We start from the raw sequence: 21200 nt of genomic DNA on the forward strand, positions 1-21200 counted from the left end.
TGTGGGCGGAGTCATATACAGCAGTGGCTTTTTAAAAAAAAGAGCAGCAGCCTGCGGGGAGAAGAACTTTGCAATTAAGGTAAGTAGGGGGCAGGATGTGAATATGGTGGTAGCATGTAATGTGGTTAAAAGAGTAAACAGCCTTTAGGCCTCATTCACACAGGGCATGTTTCCCCATAGAGCGTGAAGGGCTGTTTTTTCATGCACCTGCAAATGCAGGAAGAAGCATGCAGGTAGCTCATATAGCTCTGTACCCAGGACCTGTATGCCCTCACACGCTGCTTGATGAAGCTCCAAGCTTTGACAGTCACACACAGCCTTGGACGCAGATATGATGGACACCATCTGTGTGCGGCTGTCAAAACACAGCTGCAAAAAGAAGTGGGCGGCCAGCTGTGGGCCCTCATGCTGCTTCCGGCAGCTCCGAGATTTGACAATCGCACATAGTCGGTGTACGTTTTTAGATGCAGACATGATAGAGAAGGAGCGTGACAGGGGGCGCAGCTCCTGCATCTCCATAGATTTATATGAGCTGCTCAGACGCTTCTTCCCGCAGCTATAGTCCAATCAAAAATTGCCCCTCTGTGTTCGGGGCCACACGCCCCGTGTGAATGAGGCCTAAACAGACAAAGCACAAGTTTGTTTTAATATTATAATAACATTTGTATACATTTACATACAAATATATTGATGTAGAGGTAGAAAGAAAGAAAACAAGAACAAAAGTTGACTTGTTACCCATATCATTCAATCACAATTCTAATTTTTCCATATCATGAAAAGTGAAATATAACTGGTTGCTGGCAACACCTCCACCTTTTATCCAATGACTTAGCCCCATTATGATTCACCAGACCTGGCTTTACTAAAAGATGACCTCTGTATCAGCCTCTTGCTATGCAGAGATGAACTAGTTAATCCAGCCAGTGAGAAAAAAGCAGGTGAAACTCATTTAAGGAAATGAGCTTCAGTGGCAGTCTGTCTGGAGCTCTCTGTGAACTGACATGGAGGGAATTGGATAGCTGAGCTCACTCGCCTTCAAGGAATGGCTGTGTCACTTTTTGTGTGCGTCTACTATTGGACCTGGCTTGCCTACTCATCTACAAGTGCTTCAAGACTGGTATATGACAGCCAAGCCTATAGTCTGCTACCACCCTTGCTCAAGGAGCTGTCAGAGCGTCCAGGCTGGGGGGAAGGAACACTGGTCCCTCAATCAGTAGCCATCAAGTATATGAAAAAGCTGTACAAAATGCTGGCCACCAAGGAAGGAGTCCCCAGGGCCCACAAGAACACTGAATATAATACGGTCCGGTTCTTTACACCAAAGACTGAGTGCAAAGCGCGATCAAGAGAGGAGATAAAAAGTCAGTATGAAAGTGGTAACTGACCTTTAGGGCCCTTCTAATCCTCATGTATGGAATTGTAACTGTACTGTCTTATTTTGTAAAGTGCTGTGCATACTGTTGGTGATATATAAATCCTGTATAATATTAATACTAATTTCACATGTTATCCTACTATCAAATGAAGTTAAAAAAAACATTGGCACTACTACCTCAAAGCAGAGAAAACAATGAAATTAGCATTTTCCAGTTACTGCAACAAGGCAGTGCAACATGCAATAATGCATAATCCGAGTGAGGTTATTGCTAATCTACTATAGTAACTACAGAATTTATTGCTGGAGGTTACTACACTGCTTTATTATCCCGGTTTGTACATCACATTTGTGCCCAGGAATTGACCTCTTCATAACCAGACATTTTAAGCCTTTATGAGTAGAATGATTCGGATTGTGCTCAGATGTCTATAGCCTGGTGTAGGAATGCACACTAAATTTAATGAGTACATGCACGCTTACTGGTCTTTCAAGTGAAGCCATCAGGAAAGAAATCTGAAGCTGGCAAACTTTGGAGCAGATATCCTTGTCCTTTGTATATTTTTAAGCCACAAAAAGCATGTAACCAGTGAAGTCACACAATACCAATTGATCAGCCATGAATCTTCAACTCCCATATTTCTGTTCCAAAGAATGCTTTAAAAGGTGTTAAAAGTGAACTAAACTCTTTCAATGTTTTAGATACAAAAGATCATTAATGTAAATGGTCTTTTTTGCATATGTTATAATTTAATAAAACCTTGTTGTAATGTACAGTTTCTAATCATAGAAGTACATGGGCCAGCCATGTTTGCTCACTTTCTGTGCAGCTCCTCTCCTATTACTGCCTGTACCTGGCTTGGCTCCTAATTTCACAGACAGACTTTCTGATTTAAAAGCAAGGTTCTTACCTTGTTCTCACCATAGTCTCAAATGATATGAAACAACCACAAGGCTTTTGGTAGGCTGAGAAAATAATTTTTATTTTATTCATGGTGATTAAGTTGGTTTTACTTGATATAATAATGTGATTTAATATCCCTTGTGCCAGGCTGCTTTATGAAATGTTTCAGTGGACAGACTTTAACCCTGTCATGACTAGAGGGCATTGAAGCCAAGATACCCAGGCCAAATTTAGCAGCATTGACCTGCATCTGTTCGCTTCATTATGAGGTGATACCTAAATTTTATATGTATGTATATTTACATATATACACACACTGTGGTGCTGGTGTATAAACCGTCTGATCCACATATAGCTGGGCAAAAACTCCATTTGCATGTCATTACTGCCACTAAATGGATCATAGGAAATTCCTATGCTTCATCTAGTAGCAGTAGGGCCATTCGTACACGCCTTTTATGCTGGGTAGAAGTTTAAGCTGGGTAGAAGTTTTATACATCAGCCTGTGTGTGTGTGTCTGTGTGTTGTTGGATTTAATGGGTGAATGAGTCCTGTAGTACCCCGTTATCTTGGCTGCAAAGAAATGTCAAGAGCATGACCTTTACCTGGTTACAATTTTTTTTCAGGCCAATGGCAGAAGTCTTTTCACTGTATATACATGCCTGTTTGTCTCATTGATCTACAGTTATAGGATTGTATCGGGGCCACCCCTATAATGAGGCCGCCTGAGGGTTTTGCCTCAGACGGCATCTCTTTGGGTTATGTAGTGGGGTGGCAGGCAGAGCTGCATGGCTGCTCTGCTGCACAATGTTTGCAGTGTGCCTGCTGCCCCCTTTCTGGGCAAAGCCTCCCAGGTTGCTTGGAGCCGGGTGGGAAGATTTGGAAGAGCCATAAACAAAAAGACGGTACGAACAGCACTCTTGGATAGGGCCTGGGAAGTATGTGTGCCTAACTAGCCTGCAGCCCTGGAAGACAGGAGGAGTGCCTGTGCTAGTGAAAACCAAAAAAGACAACAGTGAGGGCGCGAAGCTAAGGAATCTAGCTGGGCTGAACGTTGTAAGAGGAACGGCAAATTAAATGGTGTACTTACTGGAGTGGGTCCGTGGGGTCGGATGAGGACCGGTCTGTGGGAGGATCATGAAGTCCAAGATGAGTGTTCTCAATGGAGGCTGGTGTGCTGCCTGAGGCTACTCATCTTGAGAAGGTGAGAGACTGAGGGGAGGGAGCGGGTGGCAGCACTAAGATATTGTCCGTATCCCCGCTGCTGTGGTGTGAAGATCCGGCGGTGTACACGGATAGTGTCTGGCTGGGCTGCTGTGGCTGCAGCTGTGGGTGGTGCGGCTGAGTCTATGTGTGGACCGGGGCTTGACAAGTACACAGGCATTAATGGTGTGGTAGGTCAAAGGCAGCCGGGAAGCTGACAAGGTGATGGATGGTCAAGTCGGTGTAGTCAAGGTGGAGGATCGGGAGCAACGCGTTTCGAGGCTAAGACCTCTTTTTCAAGCTCAGCAGGAATGGAATCGCGCCCTCACTGTTGTCTTTTTTGGTTTAAGAGCCATACACATCTCCCTGCCCAGCTCTTAGCAACCTGGGACACTCTGGCCAGAGTCCCGCAAAGCTCCTGGTAACCAGTGATGTCACTGGTTGCCAGAAGCCGGGCGGGACACCAGAGCTGGGTGGGGAGACGTGAAGGGGAGAAGACCCCCCCCCCCCCTTTCCCCCCATAAGATGGTTTGGGGGAAAAGTCTAGAGACACCCCTGGTGATGGTATATACAGGATTCACATTGAAACCAAATTGACAGACCCATGATCTGATCCAGTTTTACTTACAATTTGATACATAAAATATTGATGTAACACCAAACAAATATTTGCAGAGGTAGAATCAAAACTAGTTTGTTGAAACCAAATTAGAGCTATATTGATACAGCCATAAAAGAAACCACAGAAAATTCAGAGCTAGGTTCTAGGTGCACGGACCCACAGTGGGTAGTATACAGTACACTGTGTCACCAGCAAAACTGGGAAGGCATTGCATGATACTTCCAGGTGGTCAGTTGGGTGCCACCTCCTGAAAGCTCTGTTGTGGCAGATCCAGGGCCGGATTTCCCACAAGGCCAACCAAGGCCCGGCCTAGGGGCAGCAGTGGTGTGGAATTCCTATCTCTCGACGCCCGGGACATGCAGTTCTGGGTGCCAGGCGGGTAGTTTTCTACATTTAGCCCTGCTTTGGGCAAGCAGAGCTAAATGTACAGCGTTTGTTTTGTACAAGTGACCTCGGCGATGTTGCCGAGATCACTTGTATGCAGCCTGCAGGTCTGCCATTCTCCATTGGGGTTTGGCGGGCAGGGGGACACATTGAGGAAACTGGCCTTGGGGCAGTAGAGAGAGTAAATCCGTCCCTGAGTAGATCATGGCCCTTTGGCTATGTAGAAATCCAGTTGCAATCGGAGACCTCTGGTCAGTTAACACACATGGAATAACTGCTGCTCCTTGTTTTTAAATTGTATCCCACAGCCAAAAAAAACCATTTTATGTATTGTAAATTATACACACGTTTCAGCTTATCAGTCCTTCAATGTGGTGGCTGCATTAGTTTACTTTTCTCAGTCTCCTTTCCTTTTTTTTTTTTTACCTGGTGATCCTGCCAGTGACAGCACTATATCTATGGCAGAGCAGCACTGAAGCCCTAGGCTGCTTCCCTAACTTGGAACTACAAATTCCTACCCCCTCAAATATTAAATATTTTTGTGTTGAGTTTAAAAACCACTGCATCTGCTTTAGTCTTAAACCAAACCTAGCAGGTGCATGGCAAGATAAGACTTTGGGGTCTATTCACGAAGCTGCCGAAGGATCTGGCCGTAGCTTCGGCCGAAATGCATGGTTCTGGTCATTGACAGATGGTAAATTGACCCATTAATCTTTTGTGTACACGTTGGAAAGAAATTAACATTTTTTATTTCCGATTGACTGCCTATGAACACCTTTGCACCAATACCTTATGCTATTCACTAATTTAAAGTGCTAATTGTGTCTTTTCTGTTCTTCCCAGATGTTAAAACCCTGGATTTGTTATTCAATATTGACAGTGTCTCTACAATGGAGCAACATCTTCGCTCTGCCTTGGTTTATTCTGTAAGTAAACAATATTCCTCTTCAAATATCTCCTGCAACTGTAGCCTGGAGTTTGTGGATCAGGAGACTACAAGCTCGGTCTGTTCTAGACCTCTGTACGTATCTGAATTTCAACTGCAGAGAAAGCAAAGATGGATCGAGATTGATGTGACCGCTTTCCTTCAACCGTTTCTCCTAAATCGGCAAAACATTCACCTGTTGTTCAACTTGACATGTATGAGGAACAAGGTTCCCTACAGTTTTGGAATGGGGGAACCTTTAAGAAGAGCAAGATCTCCTCCATGTTTGCTTCTTTATTTAAATGATACCAGCAATACAGCATACCACTGGAGAAAGCTGCATATAGGTTCTCCCAGCTGGCACCAGAGTGGGCACGTAATTTCATATCTCGGTGATTTCATGGAAAACGTGCAGATGTATAAAGTCCCTCGCCGTCGAAGAGGTCAAAATGCTGAGGTGGGCAGGCTAACTGTAGAGTCAAGTGCATATAATTTCAGTGACCTAGCCAAACAATTTGTGTATCATCAAAATGAGTGTGAGCTTCATAAATTTCGACTCAGTTTCAGCCAGCTGAACTGGGACAAATGGATCTTGGCACCACATCGATATAGCCCGGATTACTGCAAAGGAGTATGCCCTAGGCTGGTTGGCCACAGGTATGGCTCTCCAGTACATACTATGGTTCAAAATATAATCTATGAAAAACTGGACTCTTCTATACCCCGGCCATCTTGTGTTCCATCTGAATACCGACCCATGAGTGTTCTCATCGTTGAAACTGATAAGTCTATAGCGTATAAAGAGTATCAAGATATGATTGCAACCGAATGCACCTGCCGCTAGTCTTCCTTCGCACAGTCTATCTGTGGGACCAGCCATAAGCGCTTATTGGGTTTTATGGTGGCAAAAGGGGAGCAAAGTTTGATGACATAGAATTGTATAATTACATCTGCACACATCCAAAACAGTTATTTTTGCATTATATTAGGTGTACCATTATTACTTTTCTTCGTTCAGATCCTATTTGTTGCAGGTTTTATGTTTAAAGGTAAATTTAGGAGTCCATTTATAAACCGTTCTCAATCATTTGCCCTGCAAATCTCAGACTGTTTGTTCTGTACTAAGAGGCAAAAGAGAATGCTTCATAATTTTGCAAGTTGACTGTAATGTTATAACGCATTATGGCCACTGGATGGAGCTGAGGAGCATATGCAATACATGCTTATTTCCTATACTTCTCAGCCCCATTTAGTGGCCAAAATAGTTATTTCCAATGCTCCTCAGCCCCATCTAATAGTCCTAATTCAGTATTGCATTACATTTGACCTGGAAAGTAAACATATTATGAATGATTGTGTTTTGCCTCTATTCGTACAGAACAAACCTTTTTAGATTTGCAGAGTGAATGGCTCTGAAAATTGTTTATAAATAGTCCTTTATATTCTACATGAAAATTTCCCTTATCTTCATTGTAGGCCTGAGAGAAAACTGCTTTACAAATCTTTAAAGCACCCTTCAACTACAGTTTGGGTAAACTAAACACCGACCTTACTTAGCGTGCTGGCTGTTACTGAAAACATGCTGCTAGTAGGCTTCATCAGGATTTTGAGACGCACAAGCACTATTTGACACTTGCTAAAAGCCTGCTATATTCTCCCAGCAGCTTGTATAAGACGACATCCAGCATTCTGACTAAGATCTGCATTGAACATCTCAACTGGGGCTGCAGAGCCCTTGAAACTGACTGAAAGCTGTCAAAGCTTACTCTACACATGCACTTACAGAAGCTGAAGCCTGTGTGTACAAGACCTAAGGCCCAAATGCAATGGGGTTGAATAAAAATAATCTATGCTTCTCGCTTAAAGATATTTTAATACTGCTGTGTCAATAACTCAAGGACTCTAGATGCCATGAAGGAGGTTTTAAGATTGCCGCCGTCGCTTTTAAATGGCTTGTTTCAAAAAGACAGGTCAAATGGTTGTCTCTGAGACAACCGCCCTCCTTCACGTGTGGAATCTGAGCAAAAGTTGTCTAAAACTGAAGACAACCTCCTTTTTTGCAACGCCGTGAAAACGTTCTTAGGTGAACTGTAGTGATATGTAGAATGTTTATTTGCAGAAATAATGCAATAACATTTTGTGCCATAATATTGCAAGCAACGTGCTATTACTTAGCATTTGAATTTTGCAAACATTTGTAATGTATATTTTAACAAAACTTCCTTTTTGGTTAGAGGCAGTACTGCTATACTTAGTGGCCTAGTTCTAAAGCGGTGACCTTAAATTATTCACTGTGTATTAAAATCCATTCACCAGGAAGATCCCGCGGTGTGTTTTGGTGAACATCACGTTCAATGCTTTATAAATATACCCCTCAGACATCACTATGCTGTATTTATAGAGTGCAGTATTGCTGCTGCTATGTGCCAATACTGCTTTACTTTCCTCAGCATAGCAGGCCTTCATTGGTGGATATTAGATTGGAGCTATTGTGTTTTGTAGCTCTTGAATGCTGTAATTTTGCAACTTCCATATGATATGGAATAACGGAAGATTGGAGCTTGTATTGTGTATGCAGCTCTTTTAACAACTCCCTATCAGTATATGGTTCACGTTGTCTTGCTTTTTGAGGTACCCCTACCATTAGCAGGAGGGTCTTGTAGGTGGGTTTATGTAATACAAACACTTTCTAACTTTTATTGTTGGGGAGGGAGGGGGAACGTTTCTGTTTTTTGCACAGCAATTGAAATGACACTCTTTAATGCCCTTTTTTTTTTTATTTTTTTTTTATTTAAAGACGCAGCTGTAAAAGCACATGATTAGACTTTCATGTTCCCTGTCTAGTAGTCAAAGCTATGGTTATTGATGATGTAATACACTTTATTTTCCCTAATGAATATGTTGGCTGCCACTATATTTGCAATAAAAAAAAAATGCAATGCTCTGTTCTTGATTTATTTTGAATGGTCGTGTTGTTTTTGCATACACCTACCCTTTGTGGTGGTGGGAGAGTATGAATGGGCGTGTAAGTCAAGTGATTTTAAAGCAGAAGTAAAGTGTAGGAATTTTTGGCAGAACAGACATGCCAAGTCTCATTTGCTAACAGTTTTCCTCTATCTCCAGGAAGTTGTAATTCTTTTGCGTACACTGTATGATGCATGCGCTGTGCAGTGTACATACTCAGCCCATTCATAGCCTCTCTAAGATGCTGTGAATGCGCTGGGTCAGATGTAACATCAGTGGCCACCCAACAAACAAAGTGGAATCGCACGTTGTGGTGGGGAGGGATTGAAAATGGATCTCACCCCCAGAGGGCGTATCTACAAAAAATTACACCCCTGGCAACCAGTGACGTTACTGGTTGCCGGAAGCTGGGTAGGAGCTGGTTGCGGAGATGTGTATAGGAAAGTGGTGGAGAGAAAAAGTCTGTCTCCATGGGTCAGCAAATATTCGATGACCATACATTGATTGACAAAAATATTGCCAAAGCAACTCAAGTTGCAGATGGCCATCATGGCTTTAGAAAAATTATTCATAGATCTTCCATTTAATTGCATAGCCACATTTTCAGCAGCCATTTACCAATGTCCCAAAGGTAAACTCTTAAGTTCAACACCTTTTACAATCTGACTGTACAATCACATTTAGAACTAACAACTATGTAGTGAAGGGCCTGCCTGATTGGATACAAACTGATTGGCTAGTTAGGTAGGTCTTTCTATTACATAGTTTTGTTAAATCTGAAGGAGATTGTACAAACATTGCATAGCGATATTCTAATGACTATGGTTACAATGGTTCTGTGGTCCTTAAGAGCATGCTTAAAATCATAGTCCACCTTTGTGACCATGTTTCATGTTCCACCCATATTTAGAGTCTAACATGAAACATGATTGCCCCCGCCCCCCCTTAATCCTCAAACCACACCCCCACTTACCTGAATCACTGGGTGCTTCACCCTGGAGTGTCCTGTTTTCTTTTAAACTTTTGTATGACTGTGTGTGGTTCTGCCCACATAGCCTTATATATTCACAGGGATTTGTGAATAGACTAAAAGTCCCATCTTCCACTGTGACAGAAGGACTCGAAGATCAACACCTTGGTATAGACCTGGGGCTGGGGGAAACATTTACAGGAGCCTATGCGATGCACTGATTGCATTTGCACTCAATTAAAAAAAATGTAAAAGCAATATTTTTTCAATGTGGGTGGATTTGTTTCATGTTTGCAAAAGGACACACACACCTTGTAATATACTTCACATGAAAATAAACGCAAATCCTGAATTTTCTGTAGGAATCTTAAGGCTAGTCCTAGAGTGAACTGGATGTAGCTTTTTTTTTTTTTTTTTTTTTTTTTTTTTTTTTTTTTTTTTTTTTTTTTTTTTTTTTTTTTTTTTTTTTTTTTTTTTTTTTTTTTTAACCCAAGAAGGCCAATTTGGCCCTACAAATTATTTTATCCATCCCAGCAACACTGCCAATACGATAAACACACTCTCAATTACAATGTATTTGTAATTGACACACAGTGCCAATGCACAGGGTTAGGACGACTCTGCTCGTGAGAGCTTACAATCCTAAAAGGAAACGCCACGTCGTACAAAAGGGGGTAGCTATGTAGGGAACATAAGCACTAATGGGAGCAAAGTTGTGTAGGAAAGCAGAACATAAGGATTTGGATCCGAAGAATAAACTGTATGTGCTCATTCGCTTCACAAACGGCTAAGTTTTGTTGAAACCCCTAATAATGCAATTTTCAACTTTCCCTTATCAGTATTGCAACTATGTTTTACCGCCATTAGGCTAGGGCTGTATTTGGGAATCAAGCTGCCCTGGGCACACCTGAACAATTATTTATTTTTATTTTTTTTCTACCAAGGTTTTACCCTTCATGCCATGATTATTTCATTACAAAACCTAATGCTAGAATGCTCTACTAGTGGCAGCAAGGGGTCTGTTCTATATGTGGTGCTACATAGCAACAGTACAGGGCACCAGAAAAAAAAAAATCTAGGAGAGATGGTTTTATATGTTCTGCACTTTAAAGATCCTTCTGTCTCTTCTCCCAGTGCCTGCGCCGCCCTTAGCCCCAACAGTCCACTAGCTGAAAGTGGCTGGAAAGGGAAACCAAAATAAAAGAAACATTTTTTTTCCCCTCATACATACCATAGAATCTCTTTCACTGTGTTCATTAAAGGACACAGCAAATATCTAAAGGTCTTGACTACTGGGTTACACTGCCACCTGTAGCAGTAGGACTCTAGGCACAAAAGGCAGCCTGGGGGGCAGCCCCTGCTGGTGGCCGACCCCGTGTTTGCTAACACAACCTCAGTTGGTAGCAAATAGTGAAAAGCTCAACCAAAAATAGAACAATCAGCAACAGCCAACACTGAAAGGTAGGTGTTGTGTTCTTTTAATGAACGTAGAAAAGAAGACTGTATAGTAAGTACAAAAATTGAATTTTCTCTTCCAATCATTGAAAGGCACAGTGAAGATCAGAAGATCTTGTCCACTGCGTTGTCAAAAAGTAGTGACTCCTAAAAGTGGGTAAGTGGAAACCACCAGGTGTGAAAGGTCAAAATCCAGGATATCACACTGCCTCCTGTAAGACCTTATGTTCAAAACTGACATCCAAAGATACAAGAACATCAACGGAATAAAACTTGGTAAAGGTATGAACAGCGGACGAAGTGGCTACTTTACCTCCTGGGCTACTTGAACTCTATTGACGAAAAGTCCAGGATGTGTTTGCTGATTTAGTAGAGTAAGCAGTGATAGAGGATGGAGGTTGCAAACCTCAAACAGAATAGGCCTGCATGATGGTCTGTTGAATCGGTCTGGAAATTGTCACCAAGAGACGGCCTGACCTTTTGTGTGGACCATTGGTAAATGTAAAACCCGTTCCAAACAGTGAAAGCAGAAAAAAAGGCAATAAAACTCGCTCATTCAAATGAAAAACCAACACACTTTTAGGAAGTAAAGAAAACCTAGGGCGAAGCACCACCTTATCCATATGTAACACCTAGAATAGGGGACTTGCAAGATAAGGCCGCCAATTCAGAAACCCTACACGCCAAGGTAATGGACACCAAAAAGCAACCTCTGAGATAGTCAGCAAGGGAACATCACATGTTTTCAAATGGGGGCTTCTGAAAAACCATACCAAATTCAGATCCCACAGCATCTCAGTGGGCCGTATCGGAGGGACAACATGTGTCACTCTTTGAACAAAAGTACACGTCAACGAATAAGAGGCCAAAAGTCAATATAATAGAATGGATAGAGCAGAAATTTGACCCTAATCATACTAAAGACCAACCCTTGTTCGAACACTCATCGGAGAAAGCCCATGATCCTGGCAACCGAAAAGTAACACACAGAATCCAAGAAGAACTCATACCAGGCAACAACAAAAAAGGTCTTTCATGAGTAGCCTTATGAGTTCTGAGTATAGTCGGAATCACCGACTCTGACAAACCCATCTCTCAGCATGTGGCTCTCAACAGTAATGTAGGATGGAAGACAGGTCCCTGAGACAGAAGCTTTGGACAAAGCGCAGACGTCAGGGAGTATCTGCAATGAGCCAAATCAGGTCTGCGTACCAAGGACTGCAAGTCTAGGGCCACCAGAACGACCGGAATTCCTTTCACCCCTATCCTGTAAAGCAAAAGGGACAAAAACTTCAGAGGTGGAAATGCATAATTCATACTGTACTGATCTCACAAAAAAGCCTCCAGGATGAAGGGATCATTATCCATGATCCAGGCTCTGGTGGCTGAGGTAGTCTTCTCAGTTGTCCACCCCCCGAATGTACACCGCAGAGAGAGCTGCGACATGCTCCTCTGTCCAACGAAGAATGTGGGAGACCTCCAACATGGCAACCTGGAAGGAAGTGAAAATAAGGATTTTCCAGACAGCAGCATTGGAGGGCAAAGCCACCACAGCGGCGATGTCCATGCTACTCATCTTAACCAAATTTCTCTGTCCAGGAACCAGGTGGATTTGTCCCATTTGAAGAGAATTTCCCGTTGGAGTATGATGTTGGACAAATGGCACCCGTAAAAGCAATATTTTGGAGTCCGCCATCAGACCCAGAACTTTTATGCAAGTGCGAATAGGAACCCATCTGTGAGGACACCACTGATGAACATGGGATTGAAGCTTCTCAGGGGTCAAAGGAATACCCTGGCAAGCCTCATGTCATAGACCAAACCCAGATATATTCCAGGCGAGAGGAAGGAACCAAAGACAATTTTTTTTTTAGGTTCAGAATCCAACCAAAATCTCATGGCATGCTCACAGTTATGAACACATTGGCCTCCATCCCTACACTGACTCCACCCAGCAGAAAATCATCCAAATAGTCCATGACTGAGATGCCACAAAGTCTTAGCAGGGCCAGCATTGGAGCCAACACCTTAATGAGCACCCTGGAAGCCACGACCAGTCCAAATGGGAGTGCTACAAACTGGTAATGTTCCTTTCCCACCGCAAAGTGCAGGAACCATTGACGACTTTGGCAAATCAGAAAACATATAAGTAGGCATCCTTGATGTTGATAAACGCCCGAAGATCTGGAGATGGGACTTACTCCCACAGGGAAGCCAATAACCCTTGCTACTCAAGGGAGAACACCCTCCAAAAAGCTCATTGGTCCGGGACCCGGCATACTGCCCAGACATACCAGCTGCTATCATGCCAGTGGCTCACTAACCATACCAGGATGCACAGCAAAGGAGAGGGGCCCCAGGAGCACATTCACTACCCCAATACTGGAAACAGACTGCACCAGAGGATGCGTACAGGCAGTTTCGTATACTGGAGGCAAGAGGACTGCCCCTGGTGGAGAAGGGCAGAATTCCGCAGCTGCCAGAAGAAAGTAGGCTGCATAGCCACAGCCTTGAGCAATTAGCACCTGGACTGCCACCTCAACACCCACGGGGCATGCCTAGAATCTAGTCCCAGCCAACTGCCCCAGCTCCCGGTGAGCTTTGTAAAAGCCTGCCTCTGACCGAAGTAGAGGCAGGTAGCTCCCACACACAGTGACCCCTACCAGTGTATGTCATACCCAGGTGAGGGGAAAGGATCTCTGAGAGAGCCCCGCTGTAGGGAAAAAACCTCTAGGGTAAAGACAGATAAACTCTGTCCAAGACATGGGGTGCTGCCTGGCTATAAAGGGACACGGTGGTCTAGGTGCCTGCAGGTTTTAGTATAATCCAGTGGTCAAGATCTTATGATCTTTGTTGTCTCCTTCAATGAACAGAAGAGAAAAGTTACTAGTGTTTGTAAACATTAAGGCTTAGTACTGCCTCCGCTTCCAACAAGAGCCCGATCATCCATAAGGTAAAGTAGGCAATAGGCCTTGATACAACTGAGATACAACCTGCATGCTCCTGTAGTAAACCACCAGGCTAAGGTCCAAGCTGTGCACCTGCCTGTCACTTCACAAGGCAGGATGCACTTGTATGCAGGTGGTGCCTGATTGGGGGAACGGGGGTATGCCATTACAGACAACGCAAACATGGTGGCCTATTGCAATCCTTCTCCATTTCAATTAAAGAGATCTGCTACCTTTGCCTAGCAGCCCACTCTGCCTTAATCAGTCTCTGCCCACCGACACTACAACCCCGCATCGGCATTATCAGCGCATTCAATGAGCAATGTACCTCGGTGCACTCCATGGTTTTCTCTCAGCCAGCAGCAGGCGGCGCTCATGCTCCTGGCAGGCGTTTCCTATAAATCGGCCAGCAGGTGGCGCGCGTTCTTCTGCAATAGTTTCATCACGTGATAAATATTACTTCCGGAAGAGGAGCCGTGTGACCGGAAATCTTTGGGTGACCTGAATTCGGCATTGAGAGACAAGGTGAGTGTGGTGGCTATAGGGGAGCTAGGGCGAATAGTTGTGAAGCTCTGCGCAATATCCACAGAGTATCATGCGATGTGCAAGCGTATAGGGAGCAATGTTATGAGTTCATGCTGACCTTTCTGTATTGGCATCTCTGCTCTTATGGCCAGTACGGCATGCGGCTTCCGGTGTCCCCTAGTGGCTGAATATTTCACGGATTGCCTTGGGGGCATAAGAGCTCGGGCATATTTAATCCCTGCACAACGCATAGGAATGGAATATGTATTTAGTAATAGGACCTGTTTACCTACGAAAAAGTCTGCGTGGGACAATTGATAAAAACTGGAGCAGATTTGCATTGTAACCAATCCACTTCTAGCTCTCATTTTCAAATCTTAACTGAGCAAACTGAAGAGAGAAGCTGATTGGTTGCCATGGGCAACTGCTCCAGATTCTGTCTGCACCAGCTTTGATAAATTCCCCCTGCATGTTGATATTTGGTGCATAGGTCTGCGTTGTGTCAAACTAGGAATGTGAATGCAATGGGGACAGATCAGCTGTCTTCTAAAAAAACATCACTGCTGCAACTATAAAGTACAGTGACCTAGAGTTACCTACACATACCTGGAGATCCAGCCGAATGCTGGGCTGTTTCCTGCCTTCTGCACAGTGGTATTGGCCAGTGAGACAGATGGCAGCGTGGTATTTAGCTGTATCTATAGACATTCTGAAGCTGCTGCAGTTATGCGCAGGTATCTCCTTGTATGCCTGCTAGTTTTCTATATTTATTCTAGAGACAAAATCTCTTTAAAGGAGAACTATGGGGTCAGGGATTTTCCCCATAGTTCTCCTAAGGGTCACGGGAGGACACAAACTAGCGTCCTCCCGTCACCCACAGCTCAGTATACTGCAAGCTACAGCTCGCGGTACACCGAGACGCCGCAGCCGGGACGGATCCCGACATTCCTGTCTGGATCTACCCAGCTGTGCGATTGACAGCTGGATCTGCCTATATAGAGGCAGAGCCAGCTGTACCCTCCCCCGTCTGTTCTGCCAGTCAGCGCTGGAGGATAGGACAGGGGAGTGGGGGAATCCCTGCAGGGAGCCGTGAGTGACAGTCACGGCTCTCTGCAGGGATAGATCGAGAAGTGAGCGAGCGCCGGTATGTGTTCGCTCACTTACCAATCTATTGAGCCGACGTGTGACAGTTTCATTGTCACAGGTCGGCTAGAACTATGAGGTGAGTGATTTTCACTCGCCTCATAGTTCTCCTTTTAAAGGACATCTAAACCCATGAACAAAAATGTATTACATTGCAGCTTGCCAGTCCTTGGATGTGGTGGCTGTATTAGTTTTCATTTTTCTGGCTAAGAATATTTTTAGCAAGTACAGAAAATACCTGTTGATCTGGCCAGAAATGTGGAGTCCTCGTCACTTCCTGTGAATTGACCCAAAATCACAAACTATATTCTCTTCCTTCAAACTGTCTTCTGTAAACTACAAATTCCCTGTCTACCCATGTAATAGAGGAGAAGAGGGGTTGAGCTGTTTGTAGTCAAAATCAGGAGAACAGCCTAGCGTGCCAACCATGGCTACCTCCATAGGTGAAGATGTGAGTGTATCTACCCAAGGACAGGCAGTTTATTTGTAGGATTAGCAGATGAGACGAATGCAGCCGCCTCCTCATGTAAGGATTGGTAAACTGTATTATACTGTATGTTTGTTTTTAGGTTTAGATAAGTGGCCATTTGAGAGCTGGAGACATACAGTAGGGAGATTGATAATTATTTCTAGTAGTTAAGGGATTCATAATATTATGAATAGGGATGTACGATACCGAGTATTTGGGCGAGTACTCGTACTCGCCCAAATGCTCCGATGCCTAGCCCAATACTTCCTGTATCAGAAAGCCGGGCAGCACGTCATTACACACTGCCCGGTTTCCTGATTGGCCGGTAAGCGGCTCCATGCTCCCTCGTCACTTGTGATGAGTACCGAGTACCGACATTTTTTTATTGGTACTCTGTACCAAAACACCGGTATCGGTGCATCCCTAATTATAAAGTTTACAAACTGATCTAAAGGAAAATGTATTGTCAAATTGTGACTCTTGTGGTTGGCTTTATAAATAAAACCGGTGGACAAAATGGCAAACTGAACCCTTTTGCTGTGTTAAAATAAAATTAGAGATGCAGCCTGTAAAGGAAAACTTACTTTTGCAGTGGGGTGTGTGTGTTAAATCTTTACTCTCCTGAAGGGCTCCTGGCCCTACTGCTATTCCACTCTTCCATGATTGTTGGACAGAGCAGCACCCACTGTCATTCCCTACATCACTTAGGACACAATAGTGACATAGCGGCCCGAGAAAACGTTGGCAGTATTTGGTCTGTCTGGTTTTTGTTTGTTCCAGTGATTTCTGATCTCTTCAGATACAGAAGAAGCTGGACAGCGATAAATGTTACTGGGTGTGATCATTGAGCCGATTAGGAGGAAGTCGGGGATTACATCAGGGAAACGCTCTAAGGTCTCATTCACATAGGTACCGGTAGTTAATCTGCGTACACATGCTGCAGCAAATGTTATACAGCTTGTTGTGTTTGGACTAGAGTCACAAAACACAGATCACTTCTCATGCATCCTTGTAATCCACATTCGGTGCTCAGATAACTTGCAGAGTAGATATCTTAGAACCTGCAAAACCGGCACACAATGCTCATTTGCAATGTAAAATCCCCACTGAGATCTAAAGAAAAGGGATAAACCAGGCATTCAGGAGACGGCGTGATCACCTGAACGCTGGTAAACCATCCTCTAAAAAGGGATCCACTGCAGAACACTTTTTTTTTTATAGAGGGAGATAAAAGTACGCTACGCATGTAAATGAGGCCTAAGAGCAAAGTGCTTTGAAAGAAATGATTGCTAAAGCAGAATGATATAAAGGAATTGTGTACAAAGAGAAATATGTGGGCTGCCAGAGCTGGCTACCTTTGGGAAAGAATGCTAGTTCCCTGCCTGTCTCTGACTTCAGAATTGACCCAAGGCGAGTATGCAGCCAGTGAAGTCAGACTGTACATGTTTCTGGTCAGGGATTCAGCAAGTATTGAAGTCATTAGATTACCATAAGGGCCAGACAACCAGCATTTTTAGAAGAGGTCAACAATGGCAACCTCCATATTTCTCTTGCATAGGTTTCCTTCAATACTTCTTACTGATATGCTACTGAAGGGTCCATATAGTGTAAGGGTAATGTGTTGGCATATCTGTTTGTGTAAATTTAAATATATTTGTAAAAATGTCTTTTTGCTTTTTATTCAGCAAATAAACCATGGGGCTGCACTTCGGAGACCTCGCTAAGGTGCGACACATCATCACCTTCACCTTATCTCCTTTTGAGCAGAGGGCATTTGCCAAAATGTTTTCAGGAGGCATCCCCAATGTTTGGCGGAGGTTCTCATCAAACTTCCTGACAGTAGCACCACGTAAGTCTTAGACCCAATCCTTCATGACACTTGTGACATTTGTCCTACATGAAATCCAGAAGAAGGTGTAAATAGACTTGGATGGTTTATCTGGTGACTGCACAGCATCTCCTAATGTTGTAAAGTAGGGTTTGTGTTTGTGGACATGAGACTCAATATAGCCACAAGAAAACATGCTTTTAGACACAGATACGTCTACCATTCACTTATTATGCAATCACATTGCATTATAATTGCCTTCTATAAATATTATTTAAAAGGAAAGGAATTTCAGACAACAGATTAGAATATGCTCTTTATACAAACATTAAAAGAGAACTATGGGGTAAGTGTTTGCCCCATAGTTCTCTTTAGGGTCACAGAAGGACATATACTAGCGTCCTCCCGTGACCCAAAGCTCAGTATATAGCAGGCTATTGCACACGATATACTGCGAGTGCCGCAACCGGGACGGATCCTGACATTACTGTCGAGATCCACCCAGCTGCATGAGTGACAGCTGGCTCTGCCTAGAGCAGAGCCAGATTCCTGGAACAGGGGCTGGGGTAAGTAACAGATCAGGTGGGTCGCACTCAGATGGGTACAGCAATGTCCTAAAGAACAAATTGTATCAAAGTTACTGTAGTCCTTTAAGGTGTGTCTAAAGCCAAGACTTGTTGGTTGGTGTAGAGTAGGGATAGAACTAGGGATGTACCGATACTTCTATTGGTATCAGAGCCGATACAGGGCATTTTCATGATACATAGCGCTTTAAATGTGTAAATAGGTTCGGGCTGCTTGTTTAGTACTTGTACAGCAGCCTGCTCATCCATTTCCCCCGCCGGCCTCTCCCCCCATGGTCCGCCCCCCTCCCCACCGTGGTTTTTGGGCTCTCCTGGGACCATGGCAAAGTAGTTCAGGATAGGGAGCGGAGAACGTCCAATCTCCATTCTGCGATCAGTGACACATGAGCTCTGTATTCACAGCGCTACCTGTGCCAGCTGTCGCAACCTGCACTGTGCTCTATCTTCTGTATTGGACAGCAGGCTCATAAAGAGAGCCTGCCGCCTCCAAACGATATCACATAGGAACTTATTTGACCATGTGTGATATCAATAAAGTAAAATTAATGAAAAATTAAAAGTGGAACAAAAATCTAAAATAATAAAACTAAAAAATACAAAATAAAATAAAATTTTAAAGTGATGACAAGGTAAAAAAACAAAATGAAAATGAAAAAGAAAGGTTAAAAAGCCAACCCTGCACCTGGCCATCTGGTGGGAATAAACACATGCGGCATTGTGAGTGCGCGCTGAGTGCTGCCCCCATTCCACTGTGTGCCATATTGTGGCAGCATTCTCTAACACACACAATGCACATTAAAGGGTAAGTTCACTTTCACAAGTAATTTGGGAAAAATTGAATTACCCGCTTAAGTCTGGCCAACTGTCCCCCCCAACCCACTATACTTGCCTTTTGGTGAACTGTTACAGGTGTACTATCTGTACCTCATATTACAGTCCAGTGCAGCCCTGCGTTTATGGATTTACTCGGAAATTGCTAGCACTCCTTGGCCAGTGCAGTCAGGTGACCACGCTGGCCAATGAGAAGCGCTTCTTAGCATGGTCAAATATGGTTTTGGTAAAAGTATTTTTTGTATCAGGACAAGTATGATCATGGATTGAGTTACAGTTCTTCGTAATCATGAAGAAACTGCCCTGAAATCATCAGTCTCTATATTGTTTTAGGAAAAACCTCACATGTCACATTGGTAATTGCAAGTACCTGAGGGAAAGTACTTGTAGTTGGTCTGGACAAAATGATATCAGGACATCCCTAGTTAGAACATCTGTCAGGTCTCCCACTGGGAAGAGTCGCCCTCTTTATTATCAGATAACCTTTGTCACCTAGACTGAAAGCAAAATAAAATCCATCATTTTGAGTCATCACTAGAACAAGAATGAAGGGGATATTTTGAAATGGGAACACTTATTCTGGTGACAAGTGTCAAGGGATTTGCCCTCACTTCCTCTTGTGTCTCTGGTGCAAGAAGTGAAAGTCATTCTATTTGGTCTTGAGTGCCGATATTCTTTTTTCGGTATTCACGGATACAGGGAGACCCATTAAGGAAGCCGGGTCCTGATTAGCCAGTAAGCCGGGTGGTGTGTAATGACTCGCAGCCCGGCTTCCTGATTCGCTGGGAAGTGGTCTCCATGCTCCCTCATCACCAGGTGATGAATACATTATGAGCAACAGCTTCTTCCTCAGAGATCCCAAGCTGACAATGCAGACTTTTCACTCTTCCTCCTTCTGTTTCTCATCTTATCATTTGCTGGTGTCTTCTCTTTTCTTCCACTTTCCTGTATATACGTTCCAGTGGTTCATTGATACAAGTTTGTGCATTTAACCTCTTTATATGTTTTTTTGAAAGTGTTCATCGAGTTTTATATGAATTGGACAGTTATGAATTCTTTAAACTGATTTGTTCACATTTATCTTTTATGTACTTGCTGTAGAGATATTCGTTTCTCAGCTAAGGGTGCTGCATAACCATTTGTTAACATTAATTGGATACTAGATCTTTAACATTGTACAGTTCCTAACCCCCTGACCTGCCCACCTCACTTTTGTTGGGGAGCTTAGTCCAGGTTTTGGGCTTATGTGTAGTTATTAGTTGCCCATGTTTCGATTTTGATGTGGTCTACTAGTTTCAGAATCCATTATAGATATCCATGTTGTGCCGAGAGTCTGTCATATTTCCCCAGGGACACCGAAAGGGGAAGATTGTAGCAAGCACTAGGTTTAGATCATGGAACAGTGTGATATATGCTAACCTGGCTTTTTTTTCTTTTTTCTTTCCAGCCTTTATCTTGGCATATTTAACTTACAACTGGGGAAACAGAGAGCATCAGAAACAGAAGAGAAAGGTGCCTGGCATGTATGACAACGACCAGTAAAGACGCCTGAACTGATTTGAGATCCATCCGCATTTAGGTGACTCCTTCCTGCACTCTATGAAGCGGAATATTTATTGGGATGTCTAATAGTACCCTAAATACATTAAAGATTTTTCACTCTACAGCGCTCAAGTCTTACTCCTCTCAATCAATTGTGTGAATTTTTTGTTTTTGTACCCACTTTATAAAGACAAAGCATCTTGCTATATATTTTGGCCTCCAGCTAAGCAAAGTACAAAATGCCCTGCTGTGTGGCTCTGAGCAGGGCCACACAATGACTGTTGCTGTATTGGGACTGAAAGTGAGTATAACAATTAGTGGGCAACACCTAGGGCCGGGGTCTTAAAGTACCGGCCCATGGCCCACACCCTGCTGACAAGTCAGGCACGCCGTACCTGACTTGGGGAAACAGCTTCACTGTCTGCATCTCTATCAGATGCAGACCGCATGGCTGCTCCTGGTGGTGCTGGTACTCATTAGTTCCTGGTGGCCAACGCTCTTACAGCTCTGAGCACCAGCTAAGAG

The 21200-nt window shown here is 43.6% G+C and overlaps 2 protein-coding genes across 2 annotated transcripts; both read left to right on the forward strand.

Annotated features, from left to right (window-relative positions):
* Window positions 1-1020: 1020 nt before the first annotated feature.
* Window positions 1021-6337, forward strand: GDF9 (growth differentiation factor 9). Its single transcript, XM_018563221.1, has 2 exons — window positions 1021-1364; window positions 5335-6337. The coding sequence occupies exons 1-2, from the start codon at window positions 1046-1048 to the stop codon at window positions 6258-6260; spliced, it is 1245 nt and encodes a 414-aa protein (XP_018418723.1). The 5' UTR covers window positions 1021-1045; the 3' UTR covers window positions 6261-6337.
* Window positions 6338-14225: 7888 nt separating this feature from the next.
* On the forward strand, window positions 14226-20799 carry LOC108792435 (cytochrome b-c1 complex subunit 8). Its single transcript, XM_018563219.1, has 3 exons — window positions 14226-14279; window positions 17580-17739; window positions 20581-20799. Exons 2-3 carry the CDS (start codon window positions 17586-17588, stop codon window positions 20673-20675), a joined length of 249 nt encoding a protein of 82 aa, XP_018418721.1. The 5' UTR covers window positions 14226-14279; window positions 17580-17585; the 3' UTR covers window positions 20676-20799.
* Window positions 20800-21200: the final 401 nt, after the last annotated feature.

This window comes from Nanorana parkeri, unplaced genomic scaffold (assembly GCF_000935625.1).
Source record: "Nanorana parkeri isolate BGI_ZX_2015 unplaced genomic scaffold, ASM93562v1 scaffold643, whole genome shotgun sequence".
Classification (NCBI taxonomy): Eukaryota; Metazoa; Chordata; class Amphibia; order Anura; family Dicroglossidae; genus Nanorana; species Nanorana parkeri.